This window comes from Abramis brama (assembly GCF_963993115.1).
Source record: "Abramis brama genome assembly, chromosome: 15".
NCBI classification, from domain to species: Eukaryota; Metazoa; Chordata; class Actinopteri; order Cypriniformes; family Leuciscidae; genus Abramis; species Abramis brama.
The window spans coordinates 32,729,095-32,753,995 of record NC_139977.1 but is presented as its reverse complement, the minus strand read 5'-3'; the positions used below and the strand labels follow the sequence as shown (position 1 = coordinate 32,753,995).

Genomic DNA, 24,901 nt, shown 5'->3' with positions numbered 1-24,901 from the left:
CTCAATAATCTGGTAATTTCGTGCTGGTAATCATATTTTTTCAAATAAAGACAAGATCACGCTAATTTTACATACAGCACAGTGAAAACGATATGAATATGACACAGTTGGCAACTGGATATATCACAGATATGAATATGACACAGTTGGCAACTGGATATATCACAGATATGAACATGACACAGTTGGCAACTGGTTATATATCAGCATATTTTAAAATGAAGGATTTAAAGTTTTTTTTCGATCGCGTCTCCTGTGAAGCTGATCTTCTGTTTGCATTCACTCACTTCGCACGGACCGACCGTCACTCGCAGACAGTAATGCACACTTCAAAAGATATCACAGCTGGATTCAGGGCTGCCAACTCTCACGCATTGAGCGTGAGACTCACGCAATTGACACTTTTCACACGCTCTCACGCCACACATCCATTTTCTCACGCACAGAAAAATTGCGGAGCAAAGAGGTACTTTTAATATTAAACTAATTCTCAGCTCTTAGATTCCGTCAATTTTATTACGAAATTCAGACAAAAATACGTTAGGGCGCTTGTAAATGTGACGTGACAGATCGCTGAGCGCCTCAATTCAAGTGCACGTGAACCGATCATCTGTTACTTTTTTATTTAAAGACGCAATACAACTTACCGAAAGTATACATAATATCGACCAATTAGTGTTTTTCAACCACGGAAAGAGGTCATTATAACAGCAGGAGAACAATTATGTCACATAACGTTACCTTTACCTCAGGAAAGCCATTTAATGACCATAGCATGTTAACTGAATAGAAAAAATAGCTAGAGAGGAGATTTTGCTGAGCACTTTATTACATATTTATTATATTTTTACTTATGTCATTAAATAATTGTTATTATAACAAAAACTCCATTATGTTTAAATTAATTTGTTATTTTTAACCTTTAATAATACCAGCAGATTGGGCCCTCTATGTTTACAGCATTAGGTGAGATTATTTTTTTAAATAAAATTTTAAATAAACATGTATCCAAATTAGTCAATATTGAATCAAAATCGGAATCAGATCACAAGAATGGAATTGAAATCTTGAAATGTTTGTCAAGCAATAATAAAAACTGTATCCTACCAGTACTTGTACAATGTAAACATTGTAACATGTTGTCACTAAACTTCATAAAATTCTATTTAGTTACCAAATGTTTTGACAATCACAATTACACTTATTGTGATGCAATATTTGTTTTTACACCCCCCCCCCCAAAAAAAAAAATCTCACTCCAAGCTAAACTCAAAAGTTGGCAGCCCTGTGGATTCAATTAAATCTTCAAGGTTTGGGAAATTAAATGTTTATTAGATATTCAGAGATTTGTTTAAATGACGTTAGATGCGCATTTGCTGAATGTTGACGGCAAATGAGAAAGTATTTTAGCCTGATTGTTTGCCTTTTCTGTTACAAATAATATAAAAGCAAACGCTTTACTTTACTTACTTCGCATAAGTTACCATTTACTTTCTTTGTTTACCAGTTCTGTCTAACAAAGTATTCAATATGACTGACAGAGATCGTAAATTAAAGGCACAATATGTTTTTTTTTTGCTTTAAAAATATAAAAAATCACTATATCTATGTTATATATTTTTTAAAGTTGTGTATTTACATTATCCCGACAGTTCCAATTAACTTCTAAATCCAGAGAAATTAATATTTTAATTCGAAGACACGGACAGTGTCTTTATTTCCGTTATGTCGCAGTCAATGGCGTCATATCCGCGTTGTCCCTGGTTTCCGCTCTTGCTGCCATGGTAACCAGAGCTATGAACCAGAGCCGTCTGATAGTAACCAAGACGACAGACGTGGACCACTGTAGTTCGCAATGTCTATCTGCACGCTGTTGTTGTTTCGTTCAAACATTATGGACCATGGCAAGCAGACTTTGGATAAAAAAAGAACTAAAACGAGAATCAATATCAGCGCGGTGTTTTCGAGATGCCGAAAGCTCCCATAGACAGTATACAAACGAGAGCTCCACGTCCGAGACTTCGACCACTCCTACATGTACTTTATTAAACAGTTGAGCACATTTACATAAAACTAATCAATGTTATATAGTTCAACAATGATAAAATGTCAGAATATGATCTGTATGTTATTCTAATATTGATCTAGCTTAACGTTACTGCTAACGTTAGTCTCATACAGACAAACTAACACGTAAGTTACATTTCAACACATTCAAATGCAGTTTAGTGTGATAGTTTAATGTTAGACCAAGTGAAACAGCGCTGTGTTACCTCACAAGTTTAATTTGTCTAATAAACTGACCTGTGAGTAGTAATTCTGCGTGTAGTTCGGTAGAATAAAAATGTCCATATTCCTTTTATATCCGCGGGACTCGCGTCGCGTTTGGAGCGGTTTGGAGCTGATAGCTGTCTCTTAGCAATCCCGAACTGCTTCATATCACAGTCATGACAAAAACATCGATGTATTCAGTCATCCATAAACATTATTAGATCGGTCGGCTTGACGTTGACGACAAGATCCATAATTCTTAGCAAATGTTGCGTCATCAAACTACGCCTTTGTTATTGTAAATAGGTTAGCGACCCCTAGTGGCGAAAAAATCCCATACTGTACGTTTAATGAAGACGGAGAATGTGAGTAAGCTCTGTGTGATCTGAGGAGCTGCCGTTGCCATTCTCTTCTGGCGCTGGTGTTCTCAGCGCCGCCCGCCAAAATAAAAGTCTGGAGCGCCGTCAAAATAAAAGTCCCGCTTCCAACACATCGGCCAATCAGAAAAACTTATCGGCCGATGCCGATATTTCAAAAATGGCGATATATCTTATAAATTCGGTCTTGGCGATATATCGGTCGACCACTAATAGAAATGCATAAATAAATACATGTAAAAATACAGAAATAGCCATTTATATTACCAAAATGTATTTATTTTCACTATTATTTCTGCATTTATTTATTTATACTTTATTTATTTATTTTTCGTTCTGTCATTTTTAGTCCTTCATAAAGTACACGCCAAGGAATTCAGGACATCTAAATAACTAAATCCAAAAGATCTAATCTCATTGGTTGGATCTTATTATTACTTCTTATCGATGATTGGCCAGTTTACATGTCAGTCAGTTCTGATGGACTCAGTGGGCGGGGACAACTTGATAACGGAAGTTTGACACATTAAGATGAGAGCAGAAATTATTTTAATGCGCATTAGAACTCAGTGATGATCAGTACAACAAGCCAAGGTATGATAATAGAGTGATGATGACTGTGAGAATCAATGAAACAACTGTTTCTATTAGATAACACATTTTCACTGACATACCTGATCTGATGGTCATTATAATACAGTAAATATTAAATAGATTTAAATCAGAACATACACATCTAGGCTATACGTTTACTATTGAGATGTTTATTATCAATATAAAGAATATCTTTGCAATTGAATTTATATAAAAGAAATACATAGAAAATCGCATGAACAAATATAGCATAGAATCATTATAGAATTAAATGCAACTTAAGGTGAAAAGTGTAATATCAACTTATGACAGAACTGTAACCCCAAATTCATAATTAACAATTAATAAAATATCTTATATAAATATCTAAGTTACAGAGTAAATTATTCAAAACACCCAAATTACATCTGAACTTGATTATTGTTTCAGATGACAATTTGTAAAATGAAAACTTAAAACTAAACTAAAAAAAGAACAATTTATGATAAAACAAACCACACCCTATTTAATGATTTTCATTTTCAAATTTCAGAGGTTTGACTTAAAATCATTTAAAACTCCTACTAATTATTTAAATATTATAACTTGTGTTTATTGTGCACAGTAAACGAGCTGTCAATTGATATGCAGGAACAGCTTATTCAGCTGAAGATTCTGGCCTGCATTGATCCTTGATGCACCTCTGTGACGTCGCCTTGAAGATTCTCCTCCCTTTTGCGTCGACATATTTGTGTGAGGCAGGATTCTCAAAAATGACTGCACTCAAAACGAAATACCGCAATCGTGCACAAATTGATGATGATTTGAGGCTATATTTATCAGACATTGCGCCAAGAATTGAGGATCTTTGCAAGGCAAAGCTGGCTCAGGTCTCACATTAACATCGCCTACCTGCAAGCTTCTGTAAAAAAATGCAGATGCCTAATATTAGGCCTAGTAATAATAACAATAATAAACCATAAATTCATATCAGAGGTCTGGTGCTAATTCCCAATTATAGCAATAGCCTAGTAATGATAATAATAATAATAATAATAATAATAATAATAATAAAGCATGTAACCTCATATAATAGCCTAGTAATGATAATAGGCCTACTACTACTCATAATAATAATAATAATAATAATAATAATAATAATGCCTGCAAGCTCACATTAGAAGTCTGGTGCTACCAGGGAGGGGAGAGAGAGGAGGGAGGGGAGGGGGAGCTGGGGCGGGGGCGGGGTGGTGTGGGTGGGCGGGGTAGGGGGCGGAGTAGGGGGCGGGGAGGGGAGGGGATGCGGGGGATGCAGGGGATGCGGCGGAATGAGCTGACCAACTGCAATTGACCAGCTTTGGGGGGGGCCAGCTTGCAAAATGTTGAGAACCCCTGATCTAGATTATATTCATCATCTGATCTATCATGACTCCTAGCCCTAGCCCTAGCCCTAGCCCTAACCCTAACATCACATGCTTGCCTTCTCTGGTAGCCTCTTCTATTCATTCTGCTGTCCTCTCCACCTTTTGGAAAACGATAATATAGATTAAATTCATCATCTGAATCATCAGAAACCTTCATCTGCATGAAATGAGATACAGGATGAGAAAGATCTGAAGTCTGAAGCTGAAGAGAGAGAACAGATACTCATAGATACTCACATTGTTTAATTCTGTCATTCTCACTTTTACCAACATTGTCCTGCATCTTCTGTAAGACATTGAGCTTCAGGTTGGTCAGGTGATCTGTGAAAGTGGTCGTCACACTTGGACTGGGGTCTGGATCTGGAATATATTGGGCTCTGAAACAACATTCAAGAGTCAGAGATGCTGCTCATCGAAAAAGAGATATAGAATTCTAGGGTTCTTGACTCAATTTTAAGAACCCCTTATGCCAAAAAGGAGAAATATCTAGAAATTTTATGCTCATGTTTAATTGGTTGTTTAAATTTTAAGTAATAAAGTTTACAAGCTGTTAAATTTCTACAATTTAAATACTTGAATTAATGAATGGGTTACTTCAAACTAAATCCATAAAATGATGGGAACCTCTACAAGGTTCTATATAAGAAGCGTCTGACGGAACCCTTTAAGATTCCATATAGAACCTCTTCTTCTAAGAGTGTGATGATTTGAGTTCAGAAGCACAGAGACAAACAAACACAAACCTTTGCAATGTGGCCTCAAAGTTCTGTAAAGAAAAATAAAGAAATTCAGGCAAACTGAGTTTGATTTTAATCTCTGAAATTGACATTCATATCATTGGAGAATAATGAAGATTAATTGACACCTGCAGGAATGAAACATCTTCAGCCTTCATCTGCTCCTCGATGTCTCTGATTGTGATTCTGAGAGATGAAATCTGTTTGCTCTTCTCTTCAATCTTCTTCTTCATCATCTGACTCCTCTTCTCCTCTTCCTCTCTCAGCGCTGTTATTCTGGCCGCTTCTTCATCATGTAGAAACTGGTGAAGTTCCTCAAATTCTTCTTTAATCTGCTTCTCTGTGCCTTGAGCGTGAAACTGAAATTAAAGACAACCTGATTGGCCAAACTCTACATCTACACTTCCAGAATTGCATTAATCACATTGTTTATTTCAAACCTTAATATCTTCAGCAGTTTTACACAGATTCTGTTCACGATTCACAGATGTTCTCAGTTCCTGCTGTAAGTCTTCCAGTAAAGCTCTGAGCATCTCCTGGAAGAAAACAACAAAAACAGTGTTTATTAAAGAATGTATGTTTTTGCCCTTTTTCACTTAATATAGTACAGACAGTGGAGGGAATATACTTGCGCTGACAGATGCACTACTCAAAACATTTTACATCTTAATCTGATGATGCACTAAAATGAAATATTAAAAGCAAACATTAGATCATTTTGTGTTAGATTCTAAAGAAATAAGACTTTTTTAAAAGGACTTTTTTTTCCCTTGTCAGTTAAGCTTATTTCTCAAATTCTTATTGCTGTAATGCATAAATCATTTAGGCCTACTCATTATCTATAATGCAGAGATAACTCAAAAATGAAGGAGAGCTGGATCCAAAATGCAGTGAATTGTATTACAAGGAAAAACAACCGGTAATCAAATATGAAGAACAGAGAACAGAATGAGCTCAACAAACATTACATCCCAGAAGGACAAGACTCAACAAGGAACACAAGAAAAACAAGTTTCAATACAGGCAAACAAGACACACCTGGAAATACTCACAGAACTATCTTGCTATACTCACAGAACTAAAATGCTATACAATTTTAGTTTTGTGTGCTGCTAAATCAACAGCTCTTTGGTCTCAGATCATTTACAGATTAAAAAACATATATTAATTTCTTGCTTTTAGAAAAAAGGTTAAATAATCTATATAGAACTCTAGGGTTCTTGACTCAGTTTTAAAGAATACTTTATGCCAAAAAGGTTCAATAAAGCGCCTAATCAAACCTTTTATATAGAAAATGTTCTTCTAAGAGTGTACTCATATCTTTCCAAAATGTTTTGAGTGTTAATAAACTCACACCAATAATTATTTTATATGTGTATTTCTGTCAATGTGAAAATATCTTTTGATAATTATTGGTATTTGATAATTCAATCAAATGTTTTAAACATCAACTGACCTTATTATCCGCGGCAACTTCATTTACAGGACTGAATCTGTGGTTGGTGTGTTTTCTGGAGTCTCGACACACCACACACACGGGCTGTTGATCATCCAGACAGAAGAGTTTGAGCTCCTCTTTGTGATCTCTACAGAATCCAGATCCAGAGTTCTGTCTGCTCTCCTGTTGAAAACTCTCACACAGGTTCTTCAAAACCAAATTTACTGGAGGACGATCATTTGAAGATGTTGTTCGGCAAACCGGACATACTTTAAGTGTTTTATTTTCCCAAACCCTCTGAATACAGCTTGAACAAAAACTGTGGCTACACGACAGAAGAACAGGATTTACAAAAATGTCACGGCACACCGGACAAGATAAATCCTCCTCAGCAAAAGATTGAGACGCCATTTCAAATCACTTAAAACTATAGCTTCAAAGTCAGTCTTCACAGTTTCACTTTCAGTTAAGTAAAAAAAAGCTTCACATCCACAGCCAGTACTCTCAAAAATATCCCAGGTGAAAAAGAATTCTATTAAAAATATACTTTAATAAAGTGTACCAAGTATATTTTCTACATTTTGTACTATTTTCGTCAAATCCAAGTATAGTTAAGTGTATTCAATCATGTATTAACTTAAACTTAACATGTATTTGACTACACTTCAAGTGTAAATAGTATACTAAAATGGAACAAATTTTTTTAAACTTCAAGTGCACTAAAATACACTAATGAAAATCAAGATTCATGAGCAATTAAGCACACTTACAGTACAATTGCATTGTATCGCCATTCTAATGGAAATACACTTAAAAGGGCATTGCAGCGCAAATTATAGTACATAAGTACATTTTGTGCATACTGCTATCATACTTATAATTACTATAAACTATGTTAATTTAGTATGCCTCTGTAATATTTCAAGTGATCTACAAATGCACTTCCTAACTATATTTAGTGCTTTTAAAGTGTCCCACTATGACAATAATAATGTTTTTGATGTGAAGTTCAATTACAACCTAAACATCATAGACACGTACTTACAGTGCAATGTTATTATAGTGTAAGGTAGAAACAAATAGTTTGAAGTATATTTCATTTGTACTTTTATCCCCATTTTGTTATACTTAAGCATGAATGTTGCTATTAGACTACAAGTGTATTATATTACAATTCAATTCAAGTGCATTACATCAACAGATTACAAATTGCATTTCAGAAAAGTATCTTTATTATTGACACAAAAGTAACACACAAAAGCAGATATTGGCAAAAGGAGGAACCTTCAACAGTCGACTTTCTCTGAAATGCCGGGAAGAGAACAATGGCGAACAAATAGCTCTGTGGCGAACAATGGCGAACAAATAGCTCTGTGGCGAACAATGGCGAACAAATAGCTCTGTGGCGAACAATGGCGAACAAATAGCTCTGTGGCGAACAATGGCGAACAAATAGCTCTGTGGCGAACAATGGCGAACAAATAGCTCTGACTTGAATTACTAGAGGCCTTGTGAGTCATTCAATCGATTCGTTCAAAACGGCTGAATTATTCAAGAACGAAGCAAGTATGAATGGGTCAGTTAATCATTTAAAAATGCAGATTCATTTCATAACGAATCTTTGTTTGGAACTTTTTTCGTTTGCGAAATAGAGCAAATTTGAGAAGAAGTCTGTCATAGACCGTGCTATTACCAAACCACACGCTGAGCGTTTAGACTGGCATATTTGAGCATCTAAAGACTGAGCATAGCAATCACACACATAAATAAAAAATTGTACTAGAACTAAAAAATATATATAATTGTTGCTTAACAGAGAACAGATACTCATAGATACTCACATTGTTTAATTCGGTCAAACTCAGTTTTACCAACATTGTCCTGCATCTTCTGTAAGACATTGAGCTTCAGGTTGGTCAGGTGATCTGTGAAAGTGATCGTCACACTTGTACTGGGGTCTGGATCTGGAATATATTGGGCTCTGAAACAACATTCAAGAGTCAGAGATGCTGATGGTTTGAGTTCAGAAGCACAAAGAGAAACAAACAAACCTTTGCAATGTGAAACATCTTCAGCCTTCATCTGCGCCTCGATGTCTCTGATTGTGATTCTGAGAGATGAAATCTCTATAATAATCTTCTTCTTCATCATCTGACTCTTCTTCTCCTCTTCCTCTCTCAGCGCTGTTCTTCTGGCCGCTTCTTCATCATGTAAAAGCCGGTAAAGTTTCTTAAACTCATCTTTAATCTGTTTCTTTGTGTGTTCTGCATCAATCTAAGATTAAAGAATTTTTTACACAAATATATTATGCCCAAATTAGATCAATATCAATATATGCATTCCCCAAATATCTTAAATAAATTTCAAACCTTAATTTGAAATTCTCAAATGTTCTCCGTATCTCCTTTAAGGGCTTTAGTGCAGCTTTAAGTTTCGCCTGAAACAAAATCATTTTAAAAATAATGTCTTACACCTGATTTATTAAGTGATATTTAATTTTTAGGTTGTTGCCTCATTTCTTTGATGTATTTTAGATAGCATAATGGAGGTGATATTTTTGGAGGGAGAGAGTTGGGTCGAAATTATTATAAATATCTGTGACCCCCACAAATCACCATTGTTCAATGTCCTACAGACTGCAGCAACAAAAATCCAACCAATCCTTGTTTTATAACTCTGATGATACATTAATCTGAATAATGTCTCGGGTACAGATGTAACCCAAGGGGGTAATGTTTCAGAAAAAAACTGAAGCTTCCCCAGGGGCCGCCATTGATTAGCGGACCCCCACCTGCTGTTAGCATGCCATTGACTCCCATTCATTTTGGCGTCACTTTGACAGTGAATAACTTCACATCTGAGGCGTTTAAAGACTCCATTTGTTCATTATTTATTTCTAAAGAAACACGACAATGTATAAAAGGCTTCATTACCTTGTATCTTACGTTATGGCCCCGTAGAAGCATTTTTTGTAAAAATAGGCAAACGATTGCGTCATAATCACGCGACTCTCTGTCGCACAGTAGAGAAATTACCGTATGGACAGGAGGAGAAGCTCACGGGCAATCGGGGGGACGTGGAGGCAAAATGACAAAATAATTAATCAGAATACTTAGCAAAAGTTTCTCCTGCTCCTAGCTCATGGACAGCTCCTACTCACACTCTCCGTCTCATGCAAGATTCGGAAGGGAATGATTCAGATTTCTCTTGGCACAGCTACTAGAAGACAGACGGGTTGCTCACGTCACATCTACGTCGTCAAGCGCAGTTTGAGTCTGTGCAGTACGCTCAGCCATCAGGAAGTGAGAGCGTCTAATTGACTTCACTTTTCTCCGTTGAATCCAATGGGGTCGATGTGTCCATTTATTTTACTGTCTATGATGTAACCCTCTTTCCCTGAAAGAGGGAATGGAGACGTGACATTGACGTGCCGGTGTATTGGGATTGCGCCAGGGAGCCCTATCATTGAGTATTAACAGAACGAGCCAATGCACATTGACGTGCGAGATTTGCATCTCACGCTCCGCCATGCAGAGCGGGTATAAATAGGAAGCATGCACCATTTGTCTTTCGCTGAGGAGCCGAGCAAGAGCCCCGTGGTCAGCGGTGGTCCAACAATGGTGACGACGGGACGTTCTGTCAACGTGCCAAATTATTGGGATCCCAAGTTAAACGCCCAGCGTAAGCCTCCTGATGCCGAGGAAGTCCAACTGCCAACTGAACTCAAGCAACTCAAGCAGTTCAACACTGATCGGACATGGCGGACCAGAAACAAAAACAGTATTCTCCTCCCGGGAGGGAGTGGTGTGGTCTCCATCTCCCGAAGAGCTCCTTTCTGGTGAGCAAAATTCTCCACAACTACCCCTTTTCCACCAAAAAAGAACTGGAACCGGTGCTGGTTCAAAGTTGGTTCAACTTGCGAACCTTCTCAGAACCTGTTTGTTTTTCCACTGACTAGAGAGCCCTGCGAATACATCACTGTGTACGTTGCCATACGTCTTAGCTTTCGCCAACTTCAAGCATAACAATTATAATGGCGGACTACATCGTCTTTCTGCAAATGTTTCTCCTGGCTTTGCGATCCTATATTGGGGTCAGAAGACGTTTAGAACACATTTGTGTTGCTCGTCTGGATTACTATAGACGGAGCTAACGTTCAAGAAGAAGTTCGACAATAACCCCGCCCCCAGCCCCCGACGTAAGCATGACGTGGTAAAAGAATGGTTCTAGTCCAAGAGCTGGTGCCGCTTTGGAACCAATTTTCCTGGCCGAGAACCAGTTCTTTGGCTGTCGAAACACAAAGAACTGGTTCACGAGTAGGCACCGGCTCCGAACTGGCACCAGCACTGCCTTGGTGGAAAAGGGGTAAACGTTGCCGAAGAGCCCAACCTGGGAAATGGGGGAGTATAGGAACCAAGACTTGTCTGCCTCCCTCATATCGGCCAGGTTGAGCCAGAGATGGGTCTCCTGGACTACTAGTGTGGACATCGCCAGGCCCGGTTCTAGGCACCTATAGAAGGGTGGGCTGGCAGGGTGGGCTTTTTTACTATCATTCATAGATAGATAGATATCTAGATAGGCCTAGATATTCTTAATAACTAGCCTATATTTATTTAATACATTTTATAAAAATATAATAAATTAATCTATATTTATTGACGTTGACGAGTATATGAAACGGTATCAATCGCCAGTTTCCCGGTAACATTTTTATGAATTTTAACAAAGATATCAAGATACAATAATAAGATACAATTTCAAAATGTATTTGAAATACATTTATTTTATGTATAAGTATACTACAAATACATTTGCATATTTTTTACCTAATATAAATACCCTGCAATTGTACTTTTGGTAAACTACATTGATATACTTAAAGTCTGCTAAATTGGAACTACTTTTGTACTTGTACTTTAGTTACCCAGAAATAGTGCTGAGGTCCAACTAAAGATATTTCAGTATTTGATTGTGTTAAAATGGAACTACTGCAATCATACTTTAGGTACACTTTAAATATCTTGCATTTAAACACTATCCTTACTAATAGTGATATTAAAGCCACATTTTAGGTTTAATGATAAGAATGTCATTGTGCATTAAAAAAATACTCCAAATACAGTTTAATTATCATATTTATATCAGTAAGTCTAAAGCGATGTGCCTGTTAATATGTTAATGGATTTGTAGTATACTTAGTATGAAATAAACGTATTTTAAATCCATTTTGGTATAGGTGTTTTTTCAATAGGGATGCTGTGAAAACATGAACGTGAACAAACCTGAACGACGCTGGTAAAAAATATTTATGGCTGGAAATTTTTCTTAAGTCACTGGCCATTGTCTGTAAATAACTAATGATGTCTGATCATTTAGAAGAAGAAGGAGAAAAAATAAATAAATCAACATCACCTTATTATCCGCGACAGCTTCATCTACAGGACAGAATCTGCGTTTTTTCTGGAGTCTCGACACACCAAACACACGGGCTGTTGATCATCCAGACAGAAGAGTTTGAGCTTCTCTTTGTGAACACTGCAGACCGTTTCACCTTCAGATGAAGATCTCTGTCTGCTCTCCTGTTGAAAACTCTCACACAGGTTCCTCAAAGCCAAATTTACTGGAGGATCATCCATTGGGGATATTTTTCTGCAAATGGGACATTCATTAAATCCTCTACTTTCCCAAAACGTCTGAATGCACTCTGAACAGATGCTGTGACTACAGGGCAGAACAACAGGATTTACGAAAAAGTCCATGCACACGGGACAAATGTAGTCCTCCTCAGAAAAAACGTCAGATGACATTTTACAGGTCAAAAATCAATCTTCCAAGTTTGACTTTAAAGTTTTAAGCTTCACATCCACAGAAGGGAAAATGAGCATACAAAACTGAGCTTCAGGTAATATATGAACTAGAAAAGTAGATTAGCAGGTGTTTCTCGTTCTATATAAAGTGGGAGGAGCTAAATTCTACACAAACAAATGTGATTCATTCGGTTCTGTATCTAAACAATTTGCGCCCATTTATGCGCCCATAGGCGTGCTGGTCTGAAAACGAGGTGGTTTCAGGCGCATTGTTTTTTATTTAAAGGGTTGGTTGATTATAATTTCACTTTTCTAACTTTAGTTAGTGTGTAATGTTTCTGTTTGATCATAAACAACATCTGCAAAGTTACAACGCTCAAAGTTCAAAGCAAAGGGAGATATTTGCTTTTAAAGAAATTGCTTTTTAAGGACTACAACAAACGACTGGTAGAGACTACAGGACATTCCTCCCGGGTTAGTGACATCACCCACCCTAGAATTTACATAAGCCCCGCCCCCTGAACACGATTTATAGATTATCAAGACAGAATATGCTAATCAATGACTAGAAGATAACTACACATCAGCTACATAAATTCATCAACTAACCATTCAGAAATGTCCTGTTGCTTCTACATGTCGTCACTTCTTCTTGAGTCTCTCCATCATTGTCTGACTCCGGTTTGAACATAAAAGGCTAAAAGTTTTGAAATGTTCAGTGCATGTGTGTGTGAGGTAAAAGGACACAAGCTCTTGAAGCTCCGCCCTCTGTGCCGAGAGCAGCAGCTCATTTGCATCTCCCAACGTTAAACTAGGATTCGCACCCACTCCCTATGTATACTTGCACCCTGCGCTTTTAGACCACGCGCTTAGATCGTTAAAATAGGGCCCTATAAGTGTGAAGTGTTTCTTCACAAAGTGACATCGCCATCTACTTGCCTGATGCAAAGGAACGCAAAGGAAAAACAAGATTTACATCTACAGTTATATACTGAATTTTTAGTAAAAAAAAAGAAGAATACTTATTATTCATCCAACCATCTTCTTCCGCTTATCCGGGGCCGGGTCGCGGGGGCAGCAGTCTAAGCAGAGATGCCCAGACTTCCCTCTCCCCAAACACTTCCTCCAGCTTTTCCGGGGGGACACTGAGGCGTTCCCAGGCCAGCCGGGAGACATAATGCCTCCAGCGTGTCCTAGGTCTTCCCCGGGGTCTCCTCCCGGTGGGACATGCCCAAAACACCTTCCCAGGAAGGCGTCCAGGAGGCATTTGGAACAGATGCCCGAGCCACCTCAGCTGGCCCCTCTCGATGTGGAGGAGCAGCGGCTCTACTCTGAGCTCCTCCCGAGTGACCGAGCTTCTCACCCTATCTCTAAGGGATCGCCCAGCCACCCTGCGGAGAAAGCTCATTTCGGCCGCCTGTATCCGGGATCTTGTCCTTTCAGTCATGACCCACAGCTCATGACCATAGGTGAGAGTAGGAACGTAGATTGACCGGTAAATCGAGAGCTTCGCCTTGCAGCTCAACTCTTTCTTCACCACGACAGACCGGTACATCGACCGCATTACTGCAGAAGCTGCACCGATCCGTCTGTCAATCTCCCGTTCCATCCTTCCCTCACTCGTGAACAAGACCCCCAGATACTTGAACTCCTCCACTTGAGGCAGGAACTCTCCACCAACCTGAAGTGGGCAAGCCAACCTTTTCCGACTGAGAAACATGGCCTCAGATTTGGAGGTGCTGATTCTCATCCCAGCCGCTTCACACTCGGCTGCAAACCGTCCCAGTGCATGCTGAAGGTCCTGGTCTGAAGGGGCAAGCACGACAACATCATCCGCAAAGAGATCAGAGATGAAATTGAATCCTCAAGCCACTGTGACTTATTATAATAATAATATAATTCTTTATAGACCATAATATGGCCCATTTTTTTGTTATTCTAGATGTTAGTTCACATCAACTCCATAAGCCCCTTGTGTCTGAAACCCGTGTATCCAGGGGCGGCCTTTGCAATTGACCTATGGCTAAGCCACGCCAGCCAATCACAGTGCGCATAGCTAACCCAATACACTCGGACATGTGCTCTGCTTCCACGTCCATTGAAATGCATTGCAGTTAGTCAGTTTTCATTCATTTTTATATGTTTTTTCTTGTCATTTTAAGTTTAAAATGGTCAAACGGTGTGCATGGGGTACATGCAAAACCGACACTAGGTATCCTGAGAGGCTGGGCTACGGTGTGTATTTTTTACCCTTTCCCAAGCCACATCTCAACCGAGATAAGTGTCTGCTCTGGATTAAGTTATGCGGTAACTTAGACCACACCACCAACTAAACGTGGATAAATTAAACAAGGATGTCTACATCTGTTCTAAGGTAAGTCAACAACGTATTTGAACGTTATCTTTAACGTAACGTTAAGCTAACGTTAGCCTAAGTTAGCTTCTAGCTGAACAAAATGATGGAGTATGTTCTTAAGTTTCCACTGTTCGATCGCGCCCGCGCCTCTCTCTCTCTCTGACACACACACATGCTGTGTTCACACCAAACGCGAATAGAGCGTCAAATTCGCACGTATCTCGTCTAGTTCGACGCTTGAACATTTTGAATCCATTACGGTGCGTGTCCACTACAGCGGCAAAAGTCCGCTCAGTGCCGCTGGCAGCGCTGTAACGTCTCCGCTTTGGGGTGTGTCTGTTGCGAGTGTGTTTAATCGAAGAGAGTTTAAAATGATGATTATACTGTCCGTGTGTTGAAAAAAACTTCGATTAAACACACTCGCAACAGACACACCCCGAAGCGGAGACGTTACAGCGTTGCCAGTGGCACTGAGCGGACTACAGCGGCAAAACTCCGCTCAGTGCTGCTGGCAACGCTATAACGCCTCCGCTTTGGGGTGTGTCTGTTGCGAGTGTGTTTAATCTCTGTTTTTTACAACACACACACAGTATAATTATTAGAGATGCACGCGATTACATTTAGAAATAGACCAACTTTGTTTCCAAATGCACCAAACAAAGATCCTTTCAATTGTATAAACTTTTATAAAACCAGCCAATATAATCACAATGAACACATCCAAAATAAAATCTTTAACATATATAACAACTGCAAAGTGTCTTAATTTGTAAACAAAATGATTTACGCACTAAATCCAGCATAAACTCCGGCACAATTTGCATATTTTTAAACTTTCAAAACAGACGTCACATCCCGAACCTCACACCAATTGGCTGCCGACCGCGTTTTTCGCTTGATATTTGCATAAAGTCGAGAACTGCCCAACCTTTTGACGCTCTCGGTCGCTCTCAACGCTTTCTCCGGTCCGCTGTCAATCCCAAAATGCAATGCGCGAGCGTGAAGCTCGACTTCCATAGGAATGAATTGAAAACGCTTGCTCCGCGCCGCTCGCACCGTGCCAGTGGACACGCACCGTTCGCGCGTCCAAAGCGAATAGGACGCGCGTATAAAGCGAGCGTTTAAAGCGAAATAGCACCAAACTATAACGTTTACACTGTGAACTGTAAATCTTTGTCTGGAGCTGCAGCTTATCGACCTTCTCAACAATAAAATTATTAATATAACCCTCCAATGCATAGTTAAGGCCCTTTTGGTAACTTCGAGATGATATATAATCTTTCTGTCTCCAAAAATTATCAATTGTTAAATTATCAGTTTGTCCGAATGAGTGGAGGGGGCGTGGCTTAGCCATAGGTCAATTTGGAGGCCCATGTCAAAGAAACACTTGGAGGCTCCCCATTATTGAGTCAAACAATTTGTAAAAAACCCCCCAAAAACCAAAGAGATGTTGGGCTTAGATGTCCACGCAACTCGTAGCAACTCGTGGACGGATGTACCTTTCCACACAAGGACAATGAAGGACGGATGCTGCTGATCTCCAAAAGCGATCAAAAGAATCATAACAGCAAGACATAACAGCAGTCCATATGAATCGTGCAAGTCTTCAGAAATCATATGATGCATTGTGCGAGGAACAGATCTGCATTTAAGTTATCCACTGATAATTTGCAGTAAAATTGCAACCAATGTCAATGAATAAAGCTGCATCATGGGAAAACTTTGGAAGCAATCCGGAATGCTTGCATTTTCAACATAACTTTACCTAGAACAACATTCACTCACATTACATACACTCAGTGCTCATCGTTCAGAGAAATGATTCATCTGTGCATGATCTTATTAAAGGTGTTCACAGCTGGTTTCTCCTCATTCGTGATGTGACAGCTAGGTGTGGGATGAATAGAAATCGTTTATGTACTTTATTAGCTGCTATGACCGGACTTGAACTTTACATTCATGAATCCTCATTTGCCCATTACATATCGTGCCTAAATGTTTGTGTGTTCCTCAGAATTGATTAATACAACTGTAAATTATAAAAAGTTCCTTTGAATGACCTCTGTGTTGGATCTAGAATGGAAATATAAATAATGAAAGTTATATTTATTATTATGTGCTATCAGAACCAAGTTCAATGCAATCACTTATCTTTCATTCTCAGCTCACGGATCACTGTTAAACAAAACGTGAATTAACAAGTTAATAAACACATATGCAAATTAATGAGAGAATACACTACATTAATAGCACTAACAGACATGTATTTATGAAGGCAAAAAAAAAAAGCGACTGGAAATGGACAGTATGCAGGACCTTCACAGCGTTAAAGGGAACGTTGTGTGAAGTCCTGGAATAGCATTTATGTTTTAACTGGACCCAATAATTGGACATTTCTACAAATCTAAGTCTAGGTATTATAATTCAATATATCTATGGCTTGCTTAGAGAAGTATCTTAAGTGAAGCGAGATGGAAGACAACTGTAGCTGCTCACTGTAAACACTAATAACTAATAAGTTGAGTCAGGATTGTAAATGCAATGCAAATCTTAGTAGTTTCTAAGAAACCATGAGAACAGAAAGGAAACTATGAGCTACATACTAATAGTTCAGTAAAACGAAACTGAACGTTATATTCAACCACTCCCTGTAAATTATAATGCAATCTGATAACACCAGAAATACCAGAAAAATATCAGTTTTACAATTCAGTAAAATAAAGTTTTGATCATACACATAGATCTGATTTAGGCTTGAAAAAAAGCAGAGAAATGTTTAAAGACAAAGAAATTAGTAAATGTATTTGTGTGCTTCCAAATCAAGAGCTCTTTGGTTTCAGGACTCACATAAACCTCAAAACACAGTTTCAAAGTCATTTTTTATATATTTGTCATTGTGAACATTATTGATGTTTATTGATTTATAATAAAATGTTTTGAACATCATTTATCTGACCTTATTGATGTTCACTGCTTCCTCTATGGGACAGAATCTGTGGTCGGTGTGTGTTTTGGAGTCTCGACACACCACACACACGGGCTGTTGATCGTCCAGACAGAAGAGTTTGAGCTTCTCTTTGTGAACACTGCAGACCGTTTCACCCTCAGATGAAGATCTCTGTCTTCTCTCCTGTTGAAAACTCTCACACAGGTTCCTCAAAGCCAAATTCACTGGAGGATCATCCATTGGGGATATTTTTCTGCAAATGGGACATTCATTAAATCCTCTACTTTCCCAAAATGTCTGAATGCACTCTGAACAGATGCTGTGACTGCAGGGCAGAACAACAGGATTTACGAAAAAGTCCAAGCACACGGGACAAGTGAAGTGTCGGTGGAATAGCATTTATGTTTTTGTAACTGGACCCAATAATTGGACATTTCTGCAAGTCTAGGTATAATTCAATATCTCTATGGCTTGCTTAGAGAAGTATCTTTAGTGAAGCGAGATGGAAGACAACTGGAGCTGCTTACTGTAAACACTAATCCGTTGAGTCTAATTTTTGTTCATTTACATTTATTCATTTTTAGCATTTAGTAATTTGTTTGTAATTAACACTTTAACTGGGCAATTAGAAAAGTGTTATTTTACTGTATATGTTGAATTATGTTTTATAAAACGTATGCACAGTGTCATATTGTGACATTTCTATTTTCTGTCATTGTGAAGACTCTTTTATATGACAAACAGCTCCATAACCCTTTTATTTAAAGGCTTAATTTCTGTCCTGTAGACCGTTCCGTTGCATTACGATTGAAAGCAGTATCACTAATGTCAAAACTGTGATGTGCAGTCAAATGTCCGGGTGTGTGTGTGCCGATCAAACGAGTGTTCTCACCGATCCGCTTGTTGTGTTTCGCCGAGTTTTGACGAGTTTTATAGACCTTATGTAGCCCCGCCCCTTTTCAGCGCTGCGCTTGTTGTCTATTGACTTCCGGTCTGTATTTTCACAGCGATTTTGCATGTTTATTAATGAACGACTCGTTTTAAAATCTTCCCGGTCGACTAACATTTGTTAAGTCATCTGCTTTAAACATTACAGTCCTCATTATAACTTTTGTTAACTTTACATTAAGTAAATCCACTTCAAAAGCTAATTATTCATGGACAGCGTTGCCATAGAAATATACAGAGCGACCGCAAAAATGGAAGTTAAAAGAAAATATTCTAAAGATGGCGACACCCTCATTTATCTGGCGCATTAGGTCTATAGACTTGATATTGTTTCTTATTCAGAAGTGGTGGTGATCTATTTAGATGTTTTGGCCCCTCCATTGCTATGGTTATCACTGTCAGTGTAGAGTGCAATAGAAAAGTAAAAACTCAGTTCTGCTTCTCAGTCGAAGGCTGCACAGTAAGGCTGATTTTGATGACATCACTCTGCACTTCAGCTTCTCATTAGATTTTCTGTCCAATCAAACGCTCTCTAGAATCTGAATCCCCGCCCCTTAGCCTACATTATAAATAAGCTGAATCTGTCACTTGCTCACACATATAAAATGTTACAGATATAAAACGTACAGATAAAACGTTGTCAAAATGATTCCAGTTCACATGGATATGCGGAAGCGACAAAAAATTCTGTATTATTAATTTTTAAGGCCAGACAAGTAATTTGGTGACCCATTTTTTCAACGCTTGGAACCTACAGTACTGTGCAAAAGTCTTAGGCATGTTAATGTCTCTAAGAAAGAGAACTAGTGCACATGTCACTGAAGCTAGATGTGATGGAGTTGTTCTCAACAATCAAAAAACTGGTCTTGAACTGTTGTCATCCCAGAGATTTGTCTTTTAAAGGCGATCAGTTGTTGTGGAAGGGCTGGAGACAAGTCTTTGTTGTATCTCACCACTAACCTCTGTGCCCCGTATATCGCGTTCTTCTCCTCAGTTGCAAGTATGTGTGGCTGGACCACTCTGAACAAATCGGCAGCTGATCGCAAAGCTGGAAATCGCAGACTCAGCTGGGAAATTATGATGTCTAGGCAAGCGTTAAAAACAATTACCTTGAAGTAACTTTCAGCATTAGCCAAACGCTCATCCTGACAAAATTAATCGAAATGGCGCTTTGCCCTTCTAATTCTTTCCTTTTCAAAGGTTTGTTTCACTCCCCACTTCTCAGCCATGAATTGTGCGGTTGCTTTTGCCTCCTCGAAATTTTCCCTGAACCTTGTCAACTCAACCTGGCAGTGTCAAGTAATTCTGTAGCTTTAAAAAGATCAGCATCTTTCACCTGTAGCATTTCTAAAATAACATTGATCTGTTCCAAAACTTCACTTTGAAGGACTACAATAAAAACGAAGTCAAATCTTTCCAGCTTATCAAAGCCATGGACTCATTGCGCTCATCTGCCGTTTAACTGGTAAGTGAAATTTTGGTCAGGGCCTTCAACACGTCAACGTATCTGTATCTGATTGCAGACACGGCATCATTGCCCGATGGCCACCTAGTAGTGCAGTTTTTTCAGCGTGACACCCGGAGTGGGTTTTTCAGTAATCTCAACCAATACATTCCACCTCTTTATACTGTGATATACTTTATACAAAAAATGCAGTCTCAGATGAAAAGTCTCGATGGTTCAGTAGTTTGATGGTGGTGAAGTCGAAATCATGTTCTTCCAGGTTGAGTAAAGAATGACGAACTTCGGCGATGTTAGTCTGACTCGGCTGTGGTTGGTAGAGTCCTTTGGGTTGGAAAGTAAAAAAAAAAAACTGGTTGTAACTTTCCTCCGGCTGCACAGCTGCACTTCTGAGTAAAGTGAGGTCCTTTATTTTTTAAGTTTAGAGGATTTAAGTTAATCCGTAAACATTATTTCATGTATGAACTAAAAAAAAGCTAGTACTATAGTAAAAAATGAATCAACCCAGTATGCTGGGTTAAATTAACAACCCAATTTGCTGGGTAAAATTAACCCAACATGTGTTCTGTCCTATTTTACCCAGCCCTTGGGTTGAAAACAACCCAAATTGGGTTGTTTTTAACCCAGTGTTTTTTAGAGTGTGTTATAAGGGCGTTAAACGAGGATAATTTTGACATGAAGCATGGTTACATTAACTAGCGGTTCAATGATAAAGCATGCAGTATCCAATACAAAAGACAATATACAAAACAGTAATAATACAAACAATGTCCTGGGGATGTGCATGTTCATTCATGGAAAGGTTTGTCTATGAATTAATGGAAAAAAGTCATTTTGGGCTTGTGTCTGTTTCAATAGTGAATGCAGTTGAGAGCGAACTTGCCCTAAATTCCTTTGGGCTGTAAAACTGTCTTTTATTTGTTCTGCCTTTTCTGCCTTTTGGGGGTGTTCACATACACCATGGCACCTAGTTTTATTGTTGGGTGAGGGGTCTGTTGCATTCAATATAACAAATAATTGTGTCTCTGATCGGTCCAGTCGCTACAGCCCAGATACATGTTACAGTTTAAAATATGTTTAGAAGTTACAGGGGCAAAGTGTGTTTTTTTTTTTAGTTCAATCTTTCACTGGTGCTTATTAAAATAAAGTCACAGTGACACTAAACATGCATCCTTCACAATCATTCTGAACACTGCCCACTGATATAACAGTAAACTCATCTTTATCTTTAGGTCATGTTCCAAGAACATTTAAACTGGCAGTTATAAAACCTCTCATTAAGAAACCACAATTAGATCATAATAATCTAGCAAATTATAGACCCATTTCAAATCTTCCATTTATGTCTAAAATACTAGAAAAAGTTGTGTCCGCTCAACTGGGCTCTTTCTTACAAGAAAATGATATCTATGAAAAGTTTCAGTCTGGATTCAGGCCGCATCATAGCACTGAAACCGCGCTCGTTAAAATCACAAATGATTTACTTTTAGCTTCTGACCAAGGCTGTATCTCAATACTAGTTTTACTTGATCTAAGTGCTGCGTTCAATACTATAGATCACACCATACTCTTAGATCGACTACAAAAGTATACTGGCGTTCAAGGACAAGCATTAAGCTGGTTTAGATCATACTTATCAGACCGCTACCATTTTGTCTATTTGAATGGAGAAAAATCGATCATAACTCCAGTAAACTATGGAGTGCCGCAGGGATCTGTGTTGGGCCCTCTATTATTCTCAATATATATGATGCCACTTGGAAATATTATAAGGAAACATGGAATTAGTTTCCATTGTTATGCTGATGACACTCAAATCTATATTTCATCACGGCCGGATGAAAACGCTAAATTATCCAAATTGACAGAATGTGTTAAAGATATAAAAGATTGGATGACGCGTAATTTTCTTTTATTAAATCCAGACAAGACAGAGGTAATACTTATCGGTTCAAAAAACCGCCCACAGAACCTCTCACAATACAACTTTGACATCGTAGTCTTTTTCCACCTTAGAAACATTGCTAAGCTACGTAATATGCTATCAGTTTCCGATGCAGAAAAGTTAGTTCATGCATTCATGACCTCGAGACTAGATTACTGTAATGCTTTATTAGCCGGTTGTCCTGCATCCTCAATAAACAAGCTACAGTTAGTCCAAAATGCAGCCGCTAGAGTTCTTACTAGATCAAGAAAATATGATCATATAACACCGATTTTATCATCACTGCATTGGTTACCTATAAAGTTCCGTATTATTTACAAGGTATTGCTACTGACTTATAGAGCCCTAAACGGCTTAGCTCCAGTCTATTTAACGGATCTTCTATCACCCTATAATCCATCGCGCTCTTTAAGATCACTAAATTCGAGGCTTTTGGTCATACCTAGGATATCCAGATCCACCAAAGGAGGGAGAGCATTTTCACATTTAACTCCAAAACTCTGGAATAGTCTTCCTGATACTGTTCGTTGCTCAGACTCGCTCTCCCAGTTTAAAACTAGATTAAAGACGCATCTCTTCAGCCAGGCATTCATATAATACTTTTAATCTTACAGTTAAATCCGACCTCTAGTTCATAAACGCCAGAGGAGAACTGGCCCCCGACTGAGCCTGGGTTCTCCCAAGGTTTTTTTTTCTCCATTAGGTCACTTGATGGAGTTTTTTCGGTTCCTTGCCACTGTTGCCTTTGGCTTGCTCAGTTGGGGATATTTGGGGATATTTAATTTTATTTTATCAATCAATAAATTCCACTAGAAACAAACCTTGTTGTATTATTTTAATTTAATACTGTGAAGCTGCTTTGATACAATCTGTATTGTGAAAAGCGCTATACAAATATACTTGACTTGACTTGACTTGACATTAGTTATCTGACCTTACGATCTGCGACAGCTTCATCTACAGGACTGAATCTGTGGCTGGCGTGTTTTCTGGAGTCTCGACACACCAAAAACACACAAGCTGTTGATCATCCAGACAGAAGAGTTTGAGCTCCTCTTTGTGATCTCTACAGACTCCAGATCCAGATTTCTGTCTTCTCTGCTGTTGAAAACTCTCACACAGGTTCTTCAAAGGCAAATTTACTGGAGGATATTTGTATGAAGACACTGTTCGGCAAACTGGACATCCTTTAGATGTTTTTAATCCCCAAAACCTCTGAATACAATGTTCACAGACACTGTGACTACAGGACAGAATGATGGGATTTCTAAAAATATCACAGCACACCGGACAAGAGAAATCCTCAGCAGAAAAAAATCTAGATGCCATTTTTCCCCTTCACTTAAAAATTTGATTTAAAGTTTCACTTTCAGCCAGGCAATAATCTGGTTTAAACTCGTTTAAAAAAAAAAAAAAAAAAAAGCTTCACATCCACAGCCGCTCTCCAAAAATGTGCATCACTAATAGTAATAAACAAACAAAAATAATAAGCATCACAAAACATTTGCTATTGTCGACTGAGTAACAGATTCTACGTAAACTAAATGCGCATTCACAGGTGTGTCTGCTCAAAGTCTTTTGGTCAATCTTGTTTTCATTCAGTTTACCTTTGAACTGTTATTAGCTCATTAAATTCTCATTATCAGTCAATCAGAACCATCCCATAAGGAAATCAAGTCACCTGTCAGGTTGGAAGATTTGTTAATTCCAATATCCAAAGGCCAAAACAAACATTGGTTTTGATATTTTTCTGTGACTTGCATTTTTGACATTTCATTAATAGTTTTGTTTCATTATTGTACTATAAATGATCACTGAAAAGCTTTCAAATGGCTTATACATTTTAATACAGATACGTTTCGGAGGAAATGCTTTTACTTTAGATAATATTTCATTATTTGTGTCAAAAACTAGTAGGTTTTAGAAGCAGAATTAATTATATTAAAAACAGGAGCAATCAAATAGCAACACACAAAGCAGTGTAGGTCTCAGAAGAATTAACTTTATTGAGCAGTTCAACAAAGTGAGATGCTAGCCGTTCATCTGACTTACAATGGTCAGCCTTCAGGTCTTATACCTTTTTTTATAGGTACCCAATGAGCATCCGTACAGTAATCTTTTTCTCTTTGCTTCTCGTCGAGATATTGCCACCATTAGAAACATCTTCCCCGAGGCCTTCTTTCTATTGGTGGAGATTAAAAAAACATCTCATATTACATATGCTTTTTTGAAAACTTCTCATATTACATGTTTTTCAGTACCTTCTCGTGCCTTTCATCATGTCCACCTTCCCGTAAGAGTTATTGTACAGAGCATTTGGGTACTTTTCCATCCTTACATACCCTGTGACCTAGTTTTCTGTTTGGTATTACAGCACAGTCTTTTGCATGAGACAGATGAAATTCCCCAACACCATATCAAGAAAAAACAAACAATTTGTAGGCCTATGGGCCCCCTATTCATTCAAATCTAATGCTGTCTTGAATGGATCATTGAATCAACCGATTGGTTCAAAAACAGATTCATTCAGTAACGAAACACCCGTTTCCTGCAGAGATGCGCAACATAGCTTTGTTTGAAACTATTTTCATTATGAAAAAGAGCAAATAAGAAATC

General features: G+C 38.3%; 1 protein-coding gene across 1 annotated transcript; it reads right to left on the bottom strand.

Annotated features, from left to right (window-relative positions):
- Window positions 1-3,181: 3,181 nt before the first annotated feature.
- LOC311097048 (uncharacterized protein) lies at window positions 3,182-18,170 on the bottom strand (the record flags this gene model as incomplete). Its single annotated transcript, XM_084136510.1, has 10 exons — window positions 3,182-4,143; window positions 4,702-4,744; window positions 4,883-5,022; window positions 5,389-5,411; window positions 5,511-5,741; window positions 5,823-5,918; window positions 6,839-7,044; window positions 8,662-8,784; window positions 8,872-9,094; window positions 17,940-18,170. The coding sequence occupies 10 exons, from the start codon at window positions 18,168-18,170 to the stop codon at window positions 4,005-4,007; spliced, it is 1,455 nt and encodes a 484-aa protein (XP_083992636.1). The 3' UTR covers window positions 3,182-4,004.
- Between the last annotated feature and the right edge of the window lie 6,731 nt (window positions 18,171-24,901).